The sequence below is a fragment of the Nelumbo nucifera genome, chromosome 4 (genome assembly GCF_055504915.1).
Source record: "Nelumbo nucifera cultivar China Antique chromosome 4, China Antique-T2T, whole genome shotgun sequence".
Lineage (NCBI taxonomy): Eukaryota > Viridiplantae > Streptophyta > Magnoliopsida > Proteales > Nelumbonaceae > Nelumbo > Nelumbo nucifera.
This window is the reverse complement of record NC_142652.1, coordinates 77,914,166-77,933,036: the sequence shown is the minus strand read 5'-3', so window position 1 is coordinate 77,933,036 and position 18,871 is coordinate 77,914,166. Positions and strand designations below refer to the sequence as shown.

General features: G+C 38.5%; 1 protein-coding gene across 3 annotated transcripts in view; it reads left to right on the top strand.

The window, feature by feature from the left end:
* LOC104605094 (uncharacterized) overlaps window positions 1-18,871 on the top strand; it is a 54,002-nt gene that overhangs the window by 18,539 nt on the left and 16,592 nt on the right. For all 3 annotated transcript variants that reach the window (XM_088902762.1, XM_088902761.1, XM_088902763.1), the window contains 10 exons: window positions 5,390-5,449; window positions 6,241-6,340; window positions 6,429-6,506; window positions 8,619-8,683; window positions 8,852-8,920; window positions 9,019-9,100; window positions 9,192-9,283; window positions 14,479-14,549; window positions 14,675-14,752; window positions 14,891-14,984. In XM_088902762.1, coding sequence (XP_088758888.1) covers window positions 5,390-5,449; window positions 6,241-6,340; window positions 6,429-6,506; window positions 8,619-8,683; window positions 8,852-8,920; window positions 9,019-9,100; window positions 9,192-9,283; window positions 14,479-14,549; window positions 14,675-14,752; window positions 14,891-14,984 — 789 coding nt within the window. The remainder of the gene's footprint in view (window positions 1-5,389; window positions 5,450-6,240; window positions 6,341-6,428; window positions 6,507-8,618; window positions 8,684-8,851; window positions 8,921-9,018; window positions 9,101-9,191; window positions 9,284-14,478; window positions 14,550-14,674; window positions 14,753-14,890; window positions 14,985-18,871) is intronic.

The following is an 18,871-nucleotide window of genomic DNA, read 5'->3' as shown; positions in this document are numbered from 1 at the left end:
GTTATGGTCCCGCGCGTAGGATCCCGTCACGGGTCGGTCCACGGTACGAAGCCCTGATCTTCCCTTGCCCTTGGTCTTACGCACTGACCCTATTTTGCCTATCTAGTGGGTGATTTGTCCAAGAGACCACCCGAACTCTCCCTTGGGGTGATTTGTCCAAGAGACCACCCAAACTCTCCTCACTCTTTTCTTGGCTGGAAAACTGAATGCTTTATTTCAATTCGTGGCTCCTTAAATAGGAGCTTACAGAAGGAAATTCCTAATTAAACTCAAACTCCAACTTGACTCAAACTCCTAATTACCTACTCCTATTGGTAACTCACTCTTACTTAAGATAAGATAAAGATGAGATTAAGATAAAGCTAAGGGATAAGGGATAAGATAAGGATAAGGTAAGCTGGCGGCGAGTTGGCTTGATGTGTCCAGATAAGGGTGGGCCCACCCCTATGAGCTGTCGTGTGGGCCCCACTCTACTGCTGCTGCTGGCTGCCGCACGATGCGTGCGCGCAGAGCGTACGCGCGCCTCAGGGTGCCGCTGCCGTGCGCGCGCGCCTCATGGTGCTGCTACCGTGCGGTACCGGGTGTGTGCGCGGTGCGTGCTGCTACCTGGCGGTGCGTGCTGCGCGCCATGGTGCCGCTGCCGTGCGGTGCCGGGCGTGTGCATGGTGCGTGCTGGCGTGCAGTGCGTGCGGTGCGTGCTGCGCGCCGTGGTGCCGCTGCCGTGCAGTGCCGGGCGTGTGCATGGTGCGTGCTGCCATGCGGGTGCGTGTGGTGCGCGCTGCTGCCTGGCGGTGCGTGCTGCGCACTATCGACGGTGCATGCTACTGTGCAGTGCTGCCAGGCGGTGCCCACTGCTGTGTGTGCTGCTGCCTATGACGGCGCCGCGGTGCCTTGCCGGATGGTGTGACCATAACAATCCAATGAAGTACTACAAGCTTTCTTTGGTAACAAACTCTGTCTGTTATTCCTCCATTGCCCTCTAGAGTACCAACTGTGCAGTAATCATTTTACAATGAAGCTTCCCCTAATATTCCTACTCATGATGTCATAATTTATGAAAAACTTGAAGAGTAAGGACAACTAGATGTAGTATTGATAAAAAAAGGACAACTAGATGTAGGGCCACTCATTATTGAATCACTAAAGTCAAACATTTGACCATTGGACTCTACAGCTTGGCTCTCCCAAGGGTGTAATTTGGTTAATATTTCATCAATTTTGGTTGAGGTGTGCTTGAGCCATGGTAGATTCTTAGTTGATGTAGGAAATTGTCTATTTTTTGTTCTTTTTCTTTAAAGAAACATAGTGATAGTATTTCTAGAAGCTTAATTGGTATATTTTGGCTATGAGATGTCCAGGGTTAAATTTTCTAAAACAATTAAAAAACCAAAAAAAATTTCTAGAAATTTACTGTTCTTAGTAAAAACAGAATTACTATTTTTTGATGAATAAAATACAAAATTACCATCTATAGTAATCCTTAAACTAAAAGTATAGTAATTACTGTAATTACCATTTGCTATAAAATTGTTACTTATTGTCATCATCATCCGAGCTTTATCCCAACTATATGGTTTCGGCTACAAGATCCTGTTATGCCATTCCATTATGTTCAATGGCATGTTGTCTTCATCATCGTGTTTCGCCAGTCTGTTCTGTTTAATGCCACAACCATTTTTAAATCGTTGGTGTTTAAATCATTTCTTACTACTACGCGGCGGTGGCAAACTGGAAATTGGGCGGGTTTGAGTGGATTTGGGTTGGGTTAGATTCAACCCAACCCATCAACCCATTAATGACCCATTAAGATAAAATTAAATGGGTTGGGTTCAACCCAAACCTGCCTTGACCCAACCTGTTAATCTTTTAATTCATCAGGACATATGTAAACTGCAGAAAAAACACAAAAAATGCAAAAAAGAAAACAGAAACTATAGAAAAAACATAGAGATAAAGAAAGTAACAACACTTGCAAAACAAAAAAAAACAAGTAACTATAAAAACAACATAAATTGTAGAATAATAGCATAAATAACAAAAAATGACAACATAAACTGCACAATAATAGCAAGTCACAAAAAATTATAGAAATAAAAATAACAAAACTACATAAAACAAAGAAAAAGAAAAATTTGGAAAAATAATAGAAATTACAGAAAATATAAAATTATATGAAATCATAGAAATTATAAAAAATCACAAAAATGCAGAAAAATTAATAGATATTATAGGAACTTTGAGCTTTATCTACTGATGTGTGTGTGTGATCAATAACAGAATCAATTTCATTAAATAAGAAGTTTAGTACAATGAAAAAGGAGAAAAAAGGGAAGGGATAAACACTCTTAGCCCTCTCCAACAGAAAATGTAGTTATGACACAGACCAAAAGAAACTATTCCTTCCCGCCCCTTGTTTAGCGAGTGTATCATTAAAGGCATTTGCGTCTCTTCCGATCCAATCACAATTCCCCTCTATCCCTTGTAGCAGTTTTATGGCTTTCCTCTTCTATCTACTTGGCTGGATGATGTAGGACCAGCTCAGTTCTAGTCCTTAGAGAATGTTGAATGGTCTTCTTGATCAGAGTTTTATGGCTGTCAATGGCTGTAATGGCTTCTTGAATGAATAAGAGAAAATAGGGAGATAAAGAAGAGAGGAAATACCTGGAATCACTCACAGGGTGCCTAGAATCACTCTAGTGCATGGGAATCACTCACCATAGCTAGCATAAGCTGAAGAAAACTCAATATAATTCATTGCCTTTGTGTAAAGCGTCCATATATATTTATAGACTCTAAAACTCATAATAATCCTAGGAGTCAAACTGTTAGACTCATAGTAGTCTTAGGAGTCAAACTGTTAGACTCAATAATCTTAGTAGGATTCAAACTAAGTTGTCATATCCTATTTCAATTCAAAGAAGACTCAATAACTCAAATCCTACTTGTGTAATGACACTGAAATTTTTAAACATAAACAAACGATAACTAAACAATTTAAACCCTATCTTTGGACCTCATATAAAAATTGCTAAAATGACAAAAATATCCCTACTGTCCAAAAATACAGAAATACATAAAATATCATAAAATTCCAATTTTGGCTCTTCAGCTCCTGCATCACTGGATTAACGAGATAGCTTTCTACTTACCAATGTTCTTATACTTTCTTGAGAGAGATGGTGAAGAAAAGTGCAAACTGTGAGAAAACAGGATTGAAGGAGTATGGACTTGAGAAGATGAGAAAGTTGACTGCATACATTTGGAGATACGTCGACTGGAACTGGGTGAGCTTCCAAGATTTGTTGGTAGGAAAGCATGTGTCGAGACACTTCCTCATTAACTAGAATGTGGTCTTATACTTGGATTTGATTTTCTTTGACAGTTAACTGAATGATTCTTATATTCCAATTTAATAAAAGTAATCTTATTGCTGATAAAAAAACGTTTTCAACTTTGACTTGAAGAAGAAATAATGAATTCTGAAGCTTTTCCAATTGGCTGGATGGAAGAAGGTTTAGTGAGATTGAGGGATGACATATCTGGTGACGGAGTGGGCAAAATGGTACCGTTTGATCACCTCTGTTGAGTTCACACCGTAGCAGCTCTGATTTGCATGGTGGTAATGCTGCTGAGTTCCTCCTGGTTAGGATTTGGATTACAGTTTCTAACAGAGAGAGTCTAGGCTAAAAACTCTCTTGTAGCTATCATTTTCAACTGCTGAGTAGGGTTGGATATTGGAAGAGAGAGGGAGAGGAGAGCAAGAAGGGAAGGGGATGATGAAAAACAAGATATTTAAGCGTAAAGTGAAGTGAGTAAAAATTAGAACTGAAAAAAATCCCAATTTGTTAATAGTTACCCACTAGGTAACCATGGCCAAACCCACCCAAACCATTACGTCTTCTTTTATTGGGTTAGCCGACCTGCCAATGACACAGGATTACAACCCAATCCGTCAATTAATGGTTGGGTTGGGTGGGTTAGCGGGTTAGGTTGAAAATTTGCCACCCCTACTTCTACCCTTGTCCTTTTTGTCCATTGCTCTTCTAGCCCCTTCAACCTGTAACAAATCACTTCTTATTACAGGTGCTGTTGATGGTCTTCTATGCACACGAACAAACCATCTTAGTCTACGTTGTCATTTTGTTACCTATTGAGCTACTTTCAAGTTGCTACGAATGACTTCATTTCTGGTCCTATCCTTTCTAGTTTTTCCATTCATCTATCTCAGCATATGCATTTCCACCACACTCATTTTCTGGATATGTTGTTTCTTGACTGCCCAACATTTTGCTCCATACAACATAACTGGCCTTACAACTGTTTTATATAATTTTTCTTTTAATCTAAGTAGCATTTATCTATCACAAATGCAGCCATCCATTTTGTCCATTCTGCTCTAATTCTATGGGTGATATCCTCCTCAATCCCTCCCTTGTTATGAACTATTGAACCAACGCACTGAAAAGGGTCACATTGAGTTATCTCTTGGTTTCCAATCCTAACTGTACCTTGATTTGCACTTCCATAGTTATTAAATTTACATGTCATATATTCTGTTCTAGTCTTATTTACTTTAAAACTTCTTGCTGGTCATTTATCCATAAGCTTAATTTTGCATTTAATCCTTCATTCATTTCATCAATTCAAATGATGCCATCAGCTGACAACATGCACCATGGGACCTCCTCTTGAATATGTTTAGTCAATTAAATGGGACAACACCCATGTATTGTTGATACACAATTTTGAAATATAGAATTGTAATAATCTCTGCCTTGTTCAATAGCTGATTGCTATAGGGTGAATATTTTCATTTTTTATCAATATTCTTTACACAATTGCTGGTAAGTGCTCTCACAACTATTAAATTTCTCTGTGTGATTTGTTATTGCATTAGGTGTACATCACTGTTTCCAACAAGATTGGAAACTTATGTCAAGGGCATCTAAGTTTTATTTGAAGATAGACTTTTGATAGATCTTTTTCTTTGGTTTGTGTGAGCACTTTGTACATCTTCTCATGTAAAGCTTTTGCCTTACCATTAAAGGAAGTTTAAACTTTCTGCAATAACTTAAATTTGGTTATTACATCTTTGAGGCCTGACAGAATGCTCAGACCAAATCAAGTGCCTATTGTTGACTAACTGGATATGATCTTTCATGTTTTCTGTAATACTCAATGCTTGCTAAGGTTGATAATGTGATACCTCCATCAATGGCTCATTTTGTAGAGTGTAATTTCTTGTAGATGGTGTGCCATTTATAGTTTGCATTCGTCATGTTTACTTTTATCGGATATCTATATTTTCATTTTCTATTATTATTCAGATTTCTTGATGTTATCTTCTTTTCACATGATTATTTGCACTGAAGATATATCGTAATTGCAGACTGTGGTGGAGAGTGGTATTGCTGATCAGATGCGCGTGACAGACCTTATTTTACATGATGTGAGCTTCCTATAAGCTTTCTGGACCTTAGAAAATATTGATAGCTTATGAAAATTAACCTGATAACCACTATCTTTTTTTTGGTTAGATGGATTTTGATGATCTCTAATGGGAGAGAGTATTTGGTTCCATAAGCAAGATATATACTATTTATTGCTTATAAATGGATAGAGCAAAATAAACTAGTTCAGAAAAAAACCCTAAATTTGGATTGCAACCTAAGTGTCAAAATTTGTGGTGAACATATGGAAATTTAACAAATCACTCAGAATGCTATCATGAGTGTGTATAATGCTTAATCCTTTTTGATTTATCAAAAAAAATAATGCTTTATCCTTTTTGAGGATTACTTATGCTTTTTGGTAGGTCTCTAATTCATGCTTCATGTCAAATGATATTTTGAAGAGAGATGTAATACATAACTATTATATTGTTCATCATATTGTAATCTACATGGTTGACCATGTGATCTATTTCATTTTTGTTGTTCTATCCTCCTCCCCAGCAAACATAATAATTGTTGTGGTATCATTACCATTAAATTGTTAATTTAGAACATTTCTTAGATCATATGTGCCATTTGTGATTTTGTTCTCTATATTCTTGAGCTTGCAATTTGTTCTGTTTGTGTTGTTCTATCTTTTCCTGAGCAAACATAGCAACTGTCATTGCATCAGTGCATCACAACTGTCTGCGTATTTTTCCTTGCATTGTCTTGCACACTTGCTGCCTTTTTCTCTACAGGTTTTTAATTATTCTTGTGAACAAAATTTTTATTGTCCTTGGTTCAGCAAGAATTTTTCCCCAAGCTGATGGACTTGTTCAGAATGTGCGAAGACGTAGAAAACATTGGTGCTCTTCACACAATATTCAAAATAGTCAAGGGAATAAGTTAGTATTTTACTTTTTTTGCCCTTTGATTTTACAAATTTGTGTTTCCTTATTGGTGCTAACTGATATCTTTATTGGTTCTTTGCAGTTTTGCTTAATAATCCTCAAATCTTTGAGAAAGTTTTTGGGGATGAGCTCATCATGGATATTATTGGGTCCCTTGAATGTGGGTTCTTTTACTGTTATCTGAAATCTTACTTATTCTCCTTTACTCATTAAAAATAAGTTTTGATGGCTTCATCTATGCAAATACACTATTGTGTTCAAGTGTGAGGTGTGGTATGTGTGTAGTAAAAATTCTTGTTATGGAATTTCTTTGATGATCATGATGATGAATTTTGTTTGATATATTATGGGGCAGTCCATCCCCCAATCCCACAATACCTCCCAACCCTGGTGCAGGTGGGATTCAATCCCAGGTCTCTGCTACAACTAGCAGGCTGGCACCTTGCTTGTTTGGTAAAACTATATGCAGAAAATGATTTGGCATTTTCACTAATGCCAGAGATATGACACTAATAGCTTACAGCTGGAGGAAGATTCAGATATACTACCATTCTGTTTTTTTTTTTTTTTGGAGGGGGGCAAAAGTTAATAAAATTGTGGGGATTTTTAAGGCATGGGGGGCGGGGGCATTGGCTCCCCTCTGTCACCCCTGTTTCCTCCCCTGCAAGCGAGTCACATTTTAAGGTTTGTGCCTTGCCTAGGCCCAGGTGTAGCCCCTCTGGAAAAATGTGTGCTTGGTGCCTTGTGCCTCAAATCAGGCATGTCCTCAGTTAAGTTTTGCATTTTTTGACACACGGTTACTGGGTTGGGTCTCTGCTCCTGGACACCCGATGAAGCCACTTGAGGCAATCCCAAACAAGTCCTTGTTTAGGGTTCATTGTCTTAATCTGTACAAGACATTTTTTACTTCTTAATCCATCTATTTATGCCCTTTTGCTGCAGACATTTGGGATTGGTGTTTCTGTTTGTTTGGGTGTAGGTGCAATCTGCCTGCGAAGGTTAATATGCTCTTTGATCGATTGCAAAAAAAAAAAGAGGTAGGAGCACATGGAGTTGTATGAGGGCAGCTTTGATTTGGATTCTGTGGGAAGAAAGAAATGCCAGAACTTTTCAGGAGGAGAGAAGCAGGCAGGAGACCAAAGATTGTGTGTTGATTGTTTTAACATTGGATATCTTTTGCGGATTATGCTTTTAGATGATATATGGAAGTATTGGTTGATGGTGGCAAGAAGCTACTCTACTAAGCCAAAGGAAGATTGGACAGGATGCCTCCTCCTGAAGGATATTGGAAGCTGAACTTCAACGGGAGCAGCCAAGGGAACCCAGGTCCATTTGGAGTAGAGGGTTCTAAGATATGGACATATGTGTGCTTTGGTCTCAGGATCAAGGGGGTAGGGGGTTCTGTTAGGGCTGAAATGTTTGCTGCTTTACAGGGAACCCGGATTGCAGGTGAGGTGAATGTGGAAGACTTGATGATTGGAGGTGATTCTAAATTTGTAGCGGGGTGGCTGAAGGAATCAAAGACTAATCTGGTTTTATAGGAATGAAATCAAGAAATTCAATTGGTTAACAAGGAATATGAATTTAAGAATACAATAGTTGAGGAGGGTCAGCTAATGCAATTGCTGATTGTCTAGCTAAACAAGGGGTGTGTAGGGCTTGATTGTTTTGGGCTCTGTTGTAAGCCATGAAGTGTTGTTATCTTTGATTGGGAGAGGTAGCATCTTACACCTCTCCGAGGGATGCTTGTAAGTTGTAATGCTTCAACTTTTTTGATATTAATAAAACTATTTTACTTTTCAAAAAAAAATCGTAATCCATCCATGTTAGGCCCTTTTTGCTATTGTTGTTCATTCATTTTTTCTTAATACATGACATTTCTTAATAGATATTGTACTCTAAGTAAAGTTATAAAACCATTCTTTTTTTGTTGATGATGAAATGGCCAAATTTTGTGCTTTATGCTTAGTTACTAATGTGTTATTTTTGTGGATTCTTTCTTTTTCTTAAGGCTCAGTTTGGAAGGAGTACAAATGCAAATATGTACAGTACAAATACATACAGAATAATACAAAATATATGGTTTGGCACTTCACATATTTGCATTTGTACTCCTTCCAAACTGAGCCTAAATGTAATTCCAAGTTCTCCATTGTAATATTAATGAGAGTGCATCCATTTTCAGTGTGGTTTTGCATTAGAATTTTCTTTTATTTCTTGTGTATTATATGATTGACTAATTTCCTGATCTGCTTTAAAACATTGTCTGCAGATGATCCTGACATTCCTCATGTGCAACACCGTTCTTTTCTGAAAGAACATGTTGTTTTTAAGGAGGTAATGCAATAAAAAAATGTTCTTTGCATCTATGGCTATGGGTACATTGTTCCTTATTTTTGGGGTGGGAGCGGGGGGAGAGGTGGGGATTCTTAAAGCAATTGACAGTCTGTTCATCAATGTTAGTGTTGAACATTTATTCTTTAATCTCTTGTTTCCCTTCTACAGGCCATCCCTATTAAAGATCCCATAGTCTTGTCAAAGATCCATCAGTCATACAGAGTTGGTTATATAAAGGTCAGTATTCTTTGTGTTGGGCTTATTGACTGTTGTTTTTTCCTTTTTCTCCCTTTGACGTAATTTAGCCATTCTATTTCATTTTTTATCATTCTTAGGATATTATATTGCCAAGAGCATTGGACGAGGCTACAATCGCAAATCTCAATTCCATCATTCTTGCAAATAATGCTGTAGTAGGTTCCTCTACTTTGATTATATGGAATTTTAATCTACTTTTTTTTTTTTTGATATAGCTTTGACATTTAATGTTTTATGTTGTTGTAGGTAGTTTCTTTGATTAAGGATGATAGTACCTTTATTCAGGAATTGTTTGCAAAGATGAGAACACCCTCCACATCTTCAGAGTCAAAGAAGAATTTGGTAACTTTTGGAGCTGTGCTTCTTTTATTTGCAATTATAATGCTCTAATGCTTTAACTCAGAATTGTTTTATCAATTTTGACATTCTATTGTTGCATTGTATGTTCAAAAACTTGCCTGTAGGTTGATTTTGCATCGAGTGGCAATAGAAGTTAGTTGAATTGTTAGATATTTTGCACCAGCAACTTTTTCCATGCTTATGCCTCGGGGAGGCGAAGGAAAAACTTCATTTCCAAAATAAGAGTGAACCAAAGAGAAGTGGAAAATTCCGAAGAAATAACAGAAGTCTTCCTCTCCTACTTTAAGAGCCTATACTCTAAGGATAGCCTGTGCAGTTTTAGATTGAGTACATGGGAAGGATTAACTTTGTCGGTAGATAAGAAAGTTTGGTTGGAAAGAAGCTTTGAAGAGGTGGAAATCAAAGAGGCAGTTTTCAGCATGGATGGAGACAGGGCACCTAGCCCAGATGGTTTCCCTTTATTCTTCTTCCAAAAAATGTTGGGATATTGTGAAGGAAAATCTTCTATAGTTTTTTAGAGAGTTCCACTCCTCAGCCATTGTAAACAAAGGCTTAAACTCAACCTTTCTGTGCTTATTCCCAAAGAAAGGGGGAATTTTGGAAGTTAAGGACTTCAGGCCAATAAGTTTGGTAGGGTGTGTTTATAAAATTCTGGCCAAAGTTCTAGCAAGAAGACTGAAAGAAGTGCTAGAAGATCTGATTTCTCCAAATCAATTTGCCTTTGTCAAAGGAAGACAAGTTGTGGATAGTATTTTAATTGCAAATGAGTGTGTAGAGCACAAAAGCTAGACCTTGAAAAGGCCTACGACAAAGTTGACTGGGAGTGTATCTTGGATTGTTTGAAATTGAGAGGCTTTGGCAGGAGATTGATCAATTGGATCAAAGGATGCATTGGCTCATCTTGGTTTCCAGTGCTCCTAAATGGAGAGCCTAAGGGCTATTTCAAGGCCAATTGAGGGCTTAGACAAGGTTGTCCGCTCTCTCCTCTCCTCTTTAGCTTGGTGATGGATATCTTCAATTTTCTATTTGACAAAACCAAATTACTAAGTTTGGTTAAGGGTTTTGAAGTGGGGAGAGATTTGTCTCAGGTTTCTCACTTGCAATTTGCTGATGACATCATCTTATTCTTGGATGCCTCCTTGGAAAACATCTCTAATGTGAAGAGGGTGATTGAAGTTTTCGAATCAGTTGCCAGGTTGATGGTCAATTTTAGCAAAACTAGTATTGTACCCATAAATTCAGTTGAAGAGAGCCTCTAGAGAACTTCAAATCTGTTCTGGATTGTAAAGTGGAAAACCTCCCCATTTCCTATCTAGGAATGCCCCTCAGAGGCAACCCAAGAACACTAAACTTTTGGGGACCATTGGTGGAGAAGTGTGAAAAGAAATTAGCTTCTTGGAAAAAATGCTACCTATCAAAAGGGGGTAGACTGATTCTCCTAAAGGCCTCTCTAGATAACTTTTGGGGACGGATTCTCTCTTTCTGCCTAGTCGCAGCTGATACACCATTGAAGATCCTCTTTGAGGAAGAAGAAGATAGACACATTCTGGTGTCTATAATCTTCATCGTTTTGTCCCGAGCCACGTGCTCACTTAAACAATCACATGGCCCCAGGATCGAAATCTTGGTTGACTCGTCTAATCCTCCTACCGGTTCAGACAACCCAGCCCACATCAAACCCTCAGTTGGTCCAACTCTCTTCTTGACCACATCAGAAAGGTGATTTTTGGGCCCCTGTTGTGGAGAGGTTTGAAAAGAGACTTTTCAACTGGAAGAAAAATTATTTGTCTCTTGGAGGGAGAGTCACCTTAACAAGGTCTACTCTGGCTAACCTCCCTGTTTATTTTTTGTCAGTTTTTAAAATTTTGGCTAAGGTGGCTAGTAGGCTGGAAAAACTAATGAGCGATTTTCTTTGGGAGCCGGGGGAGGAGAAGAAGGATCATAGGGTTAGGTGGGAGGAGATGGTATGTAGGGGTAAAAAGGAGGGAGGTTTGGGGATTGGGAACATTAGGAATAGGAACCTAGCATTACTAGGGAAATGGTTGTGGAGATTCTCATTGGAGAAAGAAAGACTATGGGTTAAGATAGTGGGAAGTATACATGGGCTGGCAGACAATGGATGGAATACTGAGATTCTAGCTAGGACTACAAGAGCTTCTCCTTGGAAAGCTATTCAAGCCATCTTGCCCTTGTTCTCTCCATGGATCAGGTATGACTTGCACTCAGGTAACCTCATTAAGTTTTGGGAACATGTTTGGGTTGGGGATTCCTCATTGAAAGATCAATTTCCAAGCCTTTTTGCTATTTCTACTCTTAAAAATGAACCAGTCTCCTCCTTTCTTGTTCCTTCTAATTCACCTTCTGGGTTTGGATGGAAACTGAGTTTGAGAAGAGATGTTAGGGGCACAGAGTTAGCATGTACTTTAGCCTTACTTTCCATTCTTGAAGGGGTCTTCATTGAGCCATTAAAGCCAGATAGCAGAATATGGACACTCACTCCCTCGGGTTCCTACACTTGTGCCTCTTTCTTTAAAGCATTGTTACCCTCTCCTCCTGTTGGATCGTCTTTCCCTGTTAAAGATGTGTGGTGTCGACCTATACCTCCAAAGGTTGGGAGTTTCTGTTGGGAAGCCTTTCTGGAAAGAGTTAATACATGGGATCTACCCCAAAGAAAAAGATTTGGGAATGGTTTACTTCTTTGTTTGGGTGTAGGTGGACTCCCCCTTTGAATGTGCAAAGCTTATTTACTTCCATGCCTAACTGGCCAACCAAAAGGGCCAAGATCATGTGGAGATGTGGTAGGGCTGCGGTATGCTGGACTGTTTGGGAGGAGAGAAACTTAAGGATATTCTCAAATAAGGAGAGAAGTCGAGAAGAAATCCTGGAGATTATCCACATTAGGATGATACATTGGTTGAGAACATTGGAATTGTTTAAAGTGTTCTCAGTTGATGAGATGATAAGGAGCTGGAAGGAGATTGCAGAATCAGGCTCAAGTAGAAAGAATTTAAACTCTTGCTAGACACCTCCACTTCATGGGTTTACCAAACTGAATTTCGATGGTAGCAGCATAGGCAATCCAGGGCCTTTCGGAGTAGGCAATCCAGGGCCTTGGAAATCCAGGTCAACCAAGTATTGGAGGCACATTCAGAAATTTTAGTGGAGAAATTATTTTGTCCTTTTCTGGTCAAAAAGGGATTAGAAATGTATTAAGGAAATGAATGCAAGTTGTACTTAAAGGGCTAAGAGCGATGAGAACTTTAATCTTGTGGAATTTGATAATTGAAGGAGACTAGCATATAATTGTTTGCTGGCTAAAAAGGAGGTCAGGTTGGCCTATGGTTTATTCCACACTGGACTAGAGACACTAAATTCTTTGCTCATATTGTAGAGGCAAACTTTCCCTGGCTTCCATGATTAGCTCACTCGCTGATTCCTTAGCATGAGAATATGGTGTTGGTGGTGGTTGAGGGGGGGGGAGCTAAGATCTAGTGGAATAGATGAATCTATTTATTCCATGGGGCTATGTAGAAGCTGAGGGGAGCAGCAATAGGCTAGCTTAATTGTAATATGGTGTTATATAAGTCTTGTCCCACCTATATGGGGTTGGCTAGAGGAATCCTGTTTCCCCTTTTCGATCTGTTCAGTGCCATATTCATTGTTCCCATTCATAGATTGATATTGTATACTTTTTTCATTAATAAAATTTTATCACTTACTGAGTACTGATGAAAAAACTGCTAATTTCACTATCAAAATAATCCTTAGATTTTATTTTTTGTTTTTTTATAAAAGGTAATGTATATTAATAAGATAAAAAAGATACAAGAACCATGTACACCAAGGGACCATGCACTGGGAATTTACATCTTAACCTTATTTACAAAAAGAGTATCTCTATAAAAAAAGTATTGTAAGGTTTACTTTTGAATAACCTATGTGTGCTGACCCAATAGAAAATTCTACCCTTAAAAATGCATTCCTGTCTTCAGATTTACTTTTATTCTTAAAAATCTCTAGGTTCCTACCAGTCCAGATTGTCCACATCATAGCAAGAAAAGCAGTCTTCCATGTTATGGAGCCTTATTTGCTCAGACCTTGCAGCTTTTAGCTTGAGAAAAAATCAATTGCCGAAGCTGAATTGCACCCCTTCATCTAAAAAATTCCTTTCACCTATACCAACAGAGAATCTGCAATCTTGCAATGGATGAACAAATGATTTGCAGTTTCAGGAGCTTCATCACAGAAAAGTACAACTGCTTGACAGCCCAACACCCCTTCTGATTAAGTTTTCCTTGGTTAGACATCTATCTTGTGCCGAAATCAAAATTAAGAAGGATTCTTTTGATGGAACAGTAGAAAACCACTTCCAGATTCTACTGTCCTCTTGACCTGGACTGACATGCTCCCTGTTTAGCAACTTGAGGAGCTCCAAAATCATTGGTAGTTCCCAATCATTCAAGCTTCTTCTGAGAAGAGTTCTCCACACCACTGTGCCATTGGATATTTCATGGTTGTCCTGTACTAAGACATTTCTGTTCCAAACTATTTTGAAAAATTGTCAATATATCCCTGTTTCCTTCTCCTATGCTGTATTCGGATTCCTTTCTCTAACCCAGCTTTAGAAATCAGAACTGTATTTTTTTGACTGGTAACTGGTTAATTCTGCTGAGTTGATAAGAAAGAAAGGTTTGCAAAAGAATTGCGTGCCAAGAACCCCTTGAGGAAAGAATTGCCAAGTCCCTTCTCCTTAACCCTTTAATCAGCTTTTCTTTGTTAACAAGATTCAATTCCGAAGGGGTTTTCCCCCAATACAGTTGATGCCTTCCTTGCTTTAAAACTGTTTCAAATATTAATTTGAATTGGGAAGGTTATTGTAGACAGCTACAATCTTAGGTTGTAAATGTACTTGCTACTGCCATTTCACATGAAAGGACATGTTATTATCAAGTAGGAGAATTCTGCATGTCAGCATATCTCTGGTGATATTGTTAGCTGATTTGTATGTGCCACACTTGATTAAAAATTTCTGTGCACAATGTAACAATAAATGTTTGAACGGCTTTGATCCAGCATTGCTGGTATAATAGTATAACATGTATTTTTCTAACTGCTTTTTTCTCCTCTTTGGTTTTGCCTTTTAAGGGTCTACTCAATATAAGCTTTCTATGATACAGGTATTCTTCTTGCATGAGTTCTGTAGTTTAAGTAAGAGCTTACAGCTGGTCCAGCAACTGCGACTATTTAGGTATACTGTCAGATCTATTGATTGTTCTATTTGTTCTAATGGCATTCTCGTTGAATACATTTTTTTGGTAAATTCTCTCTTAATCATTTTTTGGTAAATTCTCTCTTAATCATTGTCTCCTCTAGGGATCTCATGAATGAAGGCATCTTTGACGTTATCACTGATGCTTTACAGAGTCAAGATAAAAGGCTTATATTAACTGGGTAATGGCTAAAATTCTGTTTTGTTTGTTTGTTCCATGCTTTTAGCATATACTTAGGTCCTTTATTATGCTAAATATTTCCTTAACTATTCATGGGAGTAGTCCTAGTAATAATCTCGTCATTTTACTGGGAGTGCAGGACAGACATCCTTATACTTTTCCTGAATCAGGATCCAAACCTTCTCAGGACATATGCTATTCGACAGGAGGGCAGCCTTCTTCTTGGGCTTCTGGTATTTTTGAGTTTGTTGCCTTGTATTTACTTATCTCTTTTGAGATTCCTTTTTGAAAATTTTCTAAATAAATGGAAATGAACTATATATTTAAAAATGAAAATTATCAAAGACAATGCACAAATATAAGAATATTTAAGTATATACTGACATATATTTCATTACAACTTATTGCAATAGTATCAAATAAGAATCAGATTCTGATGTTTCAAACCATGGAATTCTAGTTTTGCTTAGCAAAAACTGGTGTTTGATGGTGTTGTTGGGTTGAACTGGATATCTATTGATTTGTTAGTTGGTATGTTTATGGGGTTGTCAATGAAAACAATAACCCAAGTGTGTTAGAAAAGAGAATTTATAATAGCTAGGAGAATGACCTTTTTAATAATTTACAGATCAAAGATATTTTCTGCTAATATGAAATTGAAAGAACTCCCTGTATATTTGGTTTAAGGCATGGATGATGATGATGAAATTGAAATGGATTCACTTATATACCCAATGGAGCAAGGTATTCCTTGGCTGTGCCAATGATCTACCTTCCCTTATGTGTAGGCGAGGTTGTGTATTAGTGATCACCACTTGTGTCTCCTCTGTTATAATATTTGTTTTGATATGGTTTAGTTGAGTTGTGTCTACTGAAATTTCCACCTTCCCTTTTCCACTATTCATCATTACATTGCTCATCCAAACTTTCACTAATTAATTTTGTATTATAAAGAGGTGTAATTGAAGGTGTTGTTGCTCCTATAATGGCTTAAACTCTTTCCCATTTATTTATGTTTTTGGTTGCTTTTGTATATAAGTTTTTGAATCTTATTAGTTATTATTCAATTCCAAGATCCTGCTACTTGATTTGCTGATAAAAAAAAAAGATCCTGCTACTTGATTACCAACAACCTTGCTGGGGGCATGTTGATGGCTTTTCTCTTTTCCACTTTGGTTATATACTTTTGTACATGCTGTACAAGGGAACCCATATTCAATGGGTTGGTATGATCTTAAGTTTCACTTTTGCTGCTTACAATGGTTTCTGTTTACTCATAGTTTTGTTGTATGTTATCTAAGGTAATCTCCTTGTTGCTGATAAAGAAAAAGATTAAAAAAAAGCCAAACCATTAGGAATGTGTTGGCCAGTGATTTAAAAGGCGCACTTAGGCACACAGACGAGGCGCATTGTAGGGTAGGCACCTCGCCCAGGTCCTAGATGTTGAGTTGGTCTGGTTTGTTTTTATTTAGTTAGGAAGTTGTTGGGCTTTAGGCCCATTAGTTTATGTTTTTTAAGTTGTGACTGTTCAGCTTTTAGTAGTCGCCCTACTAAGGGCATCCTTGTAATATCTCATCTTTTTAAGTTAAGTATAAATATAATGAGAGGGGGGCGGCTAGGGTTGATTTTTTTCACAATCCTGGTTGACTTCCTACTCTCTTCTCCTTTCTTCTCTACTGCTGAAATCTTCATCTTCCCCCTCTTTCCTTCACAAGAAACTCGACTAAATCTACAATTAGTGATCTCTACTTGGTACCAGAGCAGGCCGAAGGTTCCTTGAAGTTGTTCTCTCATGCAGCCCTAGATCGACCGACTGCATGGTGATTTAAGAGGCTGATCGAAGCTCAGTTTTTGGATTTTTTTGGTGGATCTGTGTGCCCTGTAGCTGGTCTAGGGTTTCTCATCAAAATCAGGAAAAACTTGAGAAAGGGAAAGAGTCATGTTTCTGTTGGACTCTTCAATTTTGACCTAGGAAGTGGTGCCCAAATTTTTTAGGGTTCCTTGAAGTTTTTTGTAAGGGGCGATTCAAGTCTTGCCTGATTTGGAGGCTTCTAGAGAGGGTGGCTGCCTCTTCTCTCTCTTCTCCCGTCCCACAGAAAAGGAATCTTTTGTGGGAAGAAAGTCTAGGACATTAGAAAGGTGTTGTTGGTTCCAAAAGGTGTTTTGTTTGATCTTGCTGCAAATTTCAGTTTCTTTCTTTACCTTTTTTGAGAAGCATGGAGGGCCACAGAGTTGAAAATAAGCCCAGGAGTGAAATGGGACCAGTGGGAGGAGGTGCTGGAGACCCTTTCGGGGGTGGGACCATTACTACAGTTAGGTTCGATGGTGCAAATTACTTAGAATGGTCACAATCTGCAAAAATGGCCATTGGTGCTCGTGGGAAATTAGGGTATATCACTGGTGAAGAGGTGAAACCCGAAACTAGCAACTCCCGGTGGGTACAGGAGAATTATATGGTGATGACTTTGGTTGTGTAATTCCATGTTGCCACATATAAGTAAAAATTTTTTATGGACAAATACAACTAAGGAAATATGGGATGGGGTTGCAGAAACCTATTCACAGAGGAGAATGTTGCTAGGGCTTATCAATTGACAAATCAGATTATTGCTACAAGGCAGGGAGATAGATTTGTTGCAGCCTATTTTCCAGTCCTTAAAACCATGTGGCAAGAGATTGACCATTTAGAGACATTTGCTTGGGAAACCACTAAGGATGTAGCTACCTATCAGAAACATCTAGAGAAGTATAGGGTGTTTGAATTCCTTGCTGGCCTTAATCCTGAGTATGATATTGCACGACAACACCTTCTTTCCAGGGACAATGTTTTTTTTTGATGAATAATAATAAGTTTATTGATTCATAAGCAAATTAGAGTGAGTTCATACAACATCCCAACGAGAGGCGCGAGCTGCAGCCCCTCCTTGAAACTTACAAGTAAACTAGGAAAGAAAAACAAGAATCACAACTGAGCCCAAAATAATTCTTCCCTATTTACCCCTTGCTTAGCTAACACATCTGACAAGGTGTTTGCTGATCTCCCCACCCACTGTACAGTGACCAACATATTCCTTGTCAACCAACTAAATTTCTTCATTTCATTCTTGTATCGCCACATAGCCTCTTCAGAATTTTTTAACCAACCCACCACCACTTTGGAATCCCCTTCGATTATTAGATGTTGTACCCGCAGCTGGTTTGCAAATTGGACCCCTTGTACAGCAGCTAAAAGTTCTGCCCTGATGGAATTCCCAATTCCCAAAGGACCTGAGTAGAGCAACAAAATCTCTCCCTTCTCATTTCTCAAAGCACCCCCACTCCGGATAATCCTGGATTACCCATGCTGCTTCCGTCAAAGTTCAACTTAATTGAGCCTTCGGGTGGGGGAGACCAACTTGTAATTGATTTGGCCTTTAAAGATGAACACCTTGCTATTGCTGACCAATTTCTCCAAATGTCATTAAAGGAGAATTGATGAAAGATTTCCAAGGTCTTCAGCCAATGTATTGCCCTGTTTAACAGACAGTCTTTCAAATCTTGGCCGTTCCTTTCCTTATCTTGAAAAATTCTGAGATTCCTTTCCTCCCAAAGAGTCCAAGTCAAGGCAGCACGAGCACATCTCCACATAATTCTCCCTATTTTTGTAGGCCAATAAAAGGTAGAATGGTTGAAGAGCATGTGAACTTCTGCTGGTAGACTCCAACTACCCCCAAACAACGAAAGTAGCCAAGCCCAAAGGTCTGTAGAAAAGGGACAAGATACTAATAAATGGTAACAATCCTCACCGTGAGCTCTACAGAGGATACACCAATTAGGCGAAATACAAAGAAAAGGTCTTCTCTTTTGTAGGTTGTCTAAAGTGTTTACATTCCCATGGAAAACTTCCCAACAAAAAGCCATAATTTTTAGGGGGACTGGCTTACACCAAATTTCTTTTGACGGAAAGGGATGGTGAGTAGGAAGTTGAGAGATGGACTTGAAAAAAGAAGCACAAGTGAAGGTTCCATTGGGTCTAGGAGTCCAAACCCTCTTATCTGGCTTGGAGGGATCCAAACAAACCTGATTGAGACACCCAAGCAACAAAGAAAGAGACTCAATTTCAGCATCCCTAAGTCCTCTA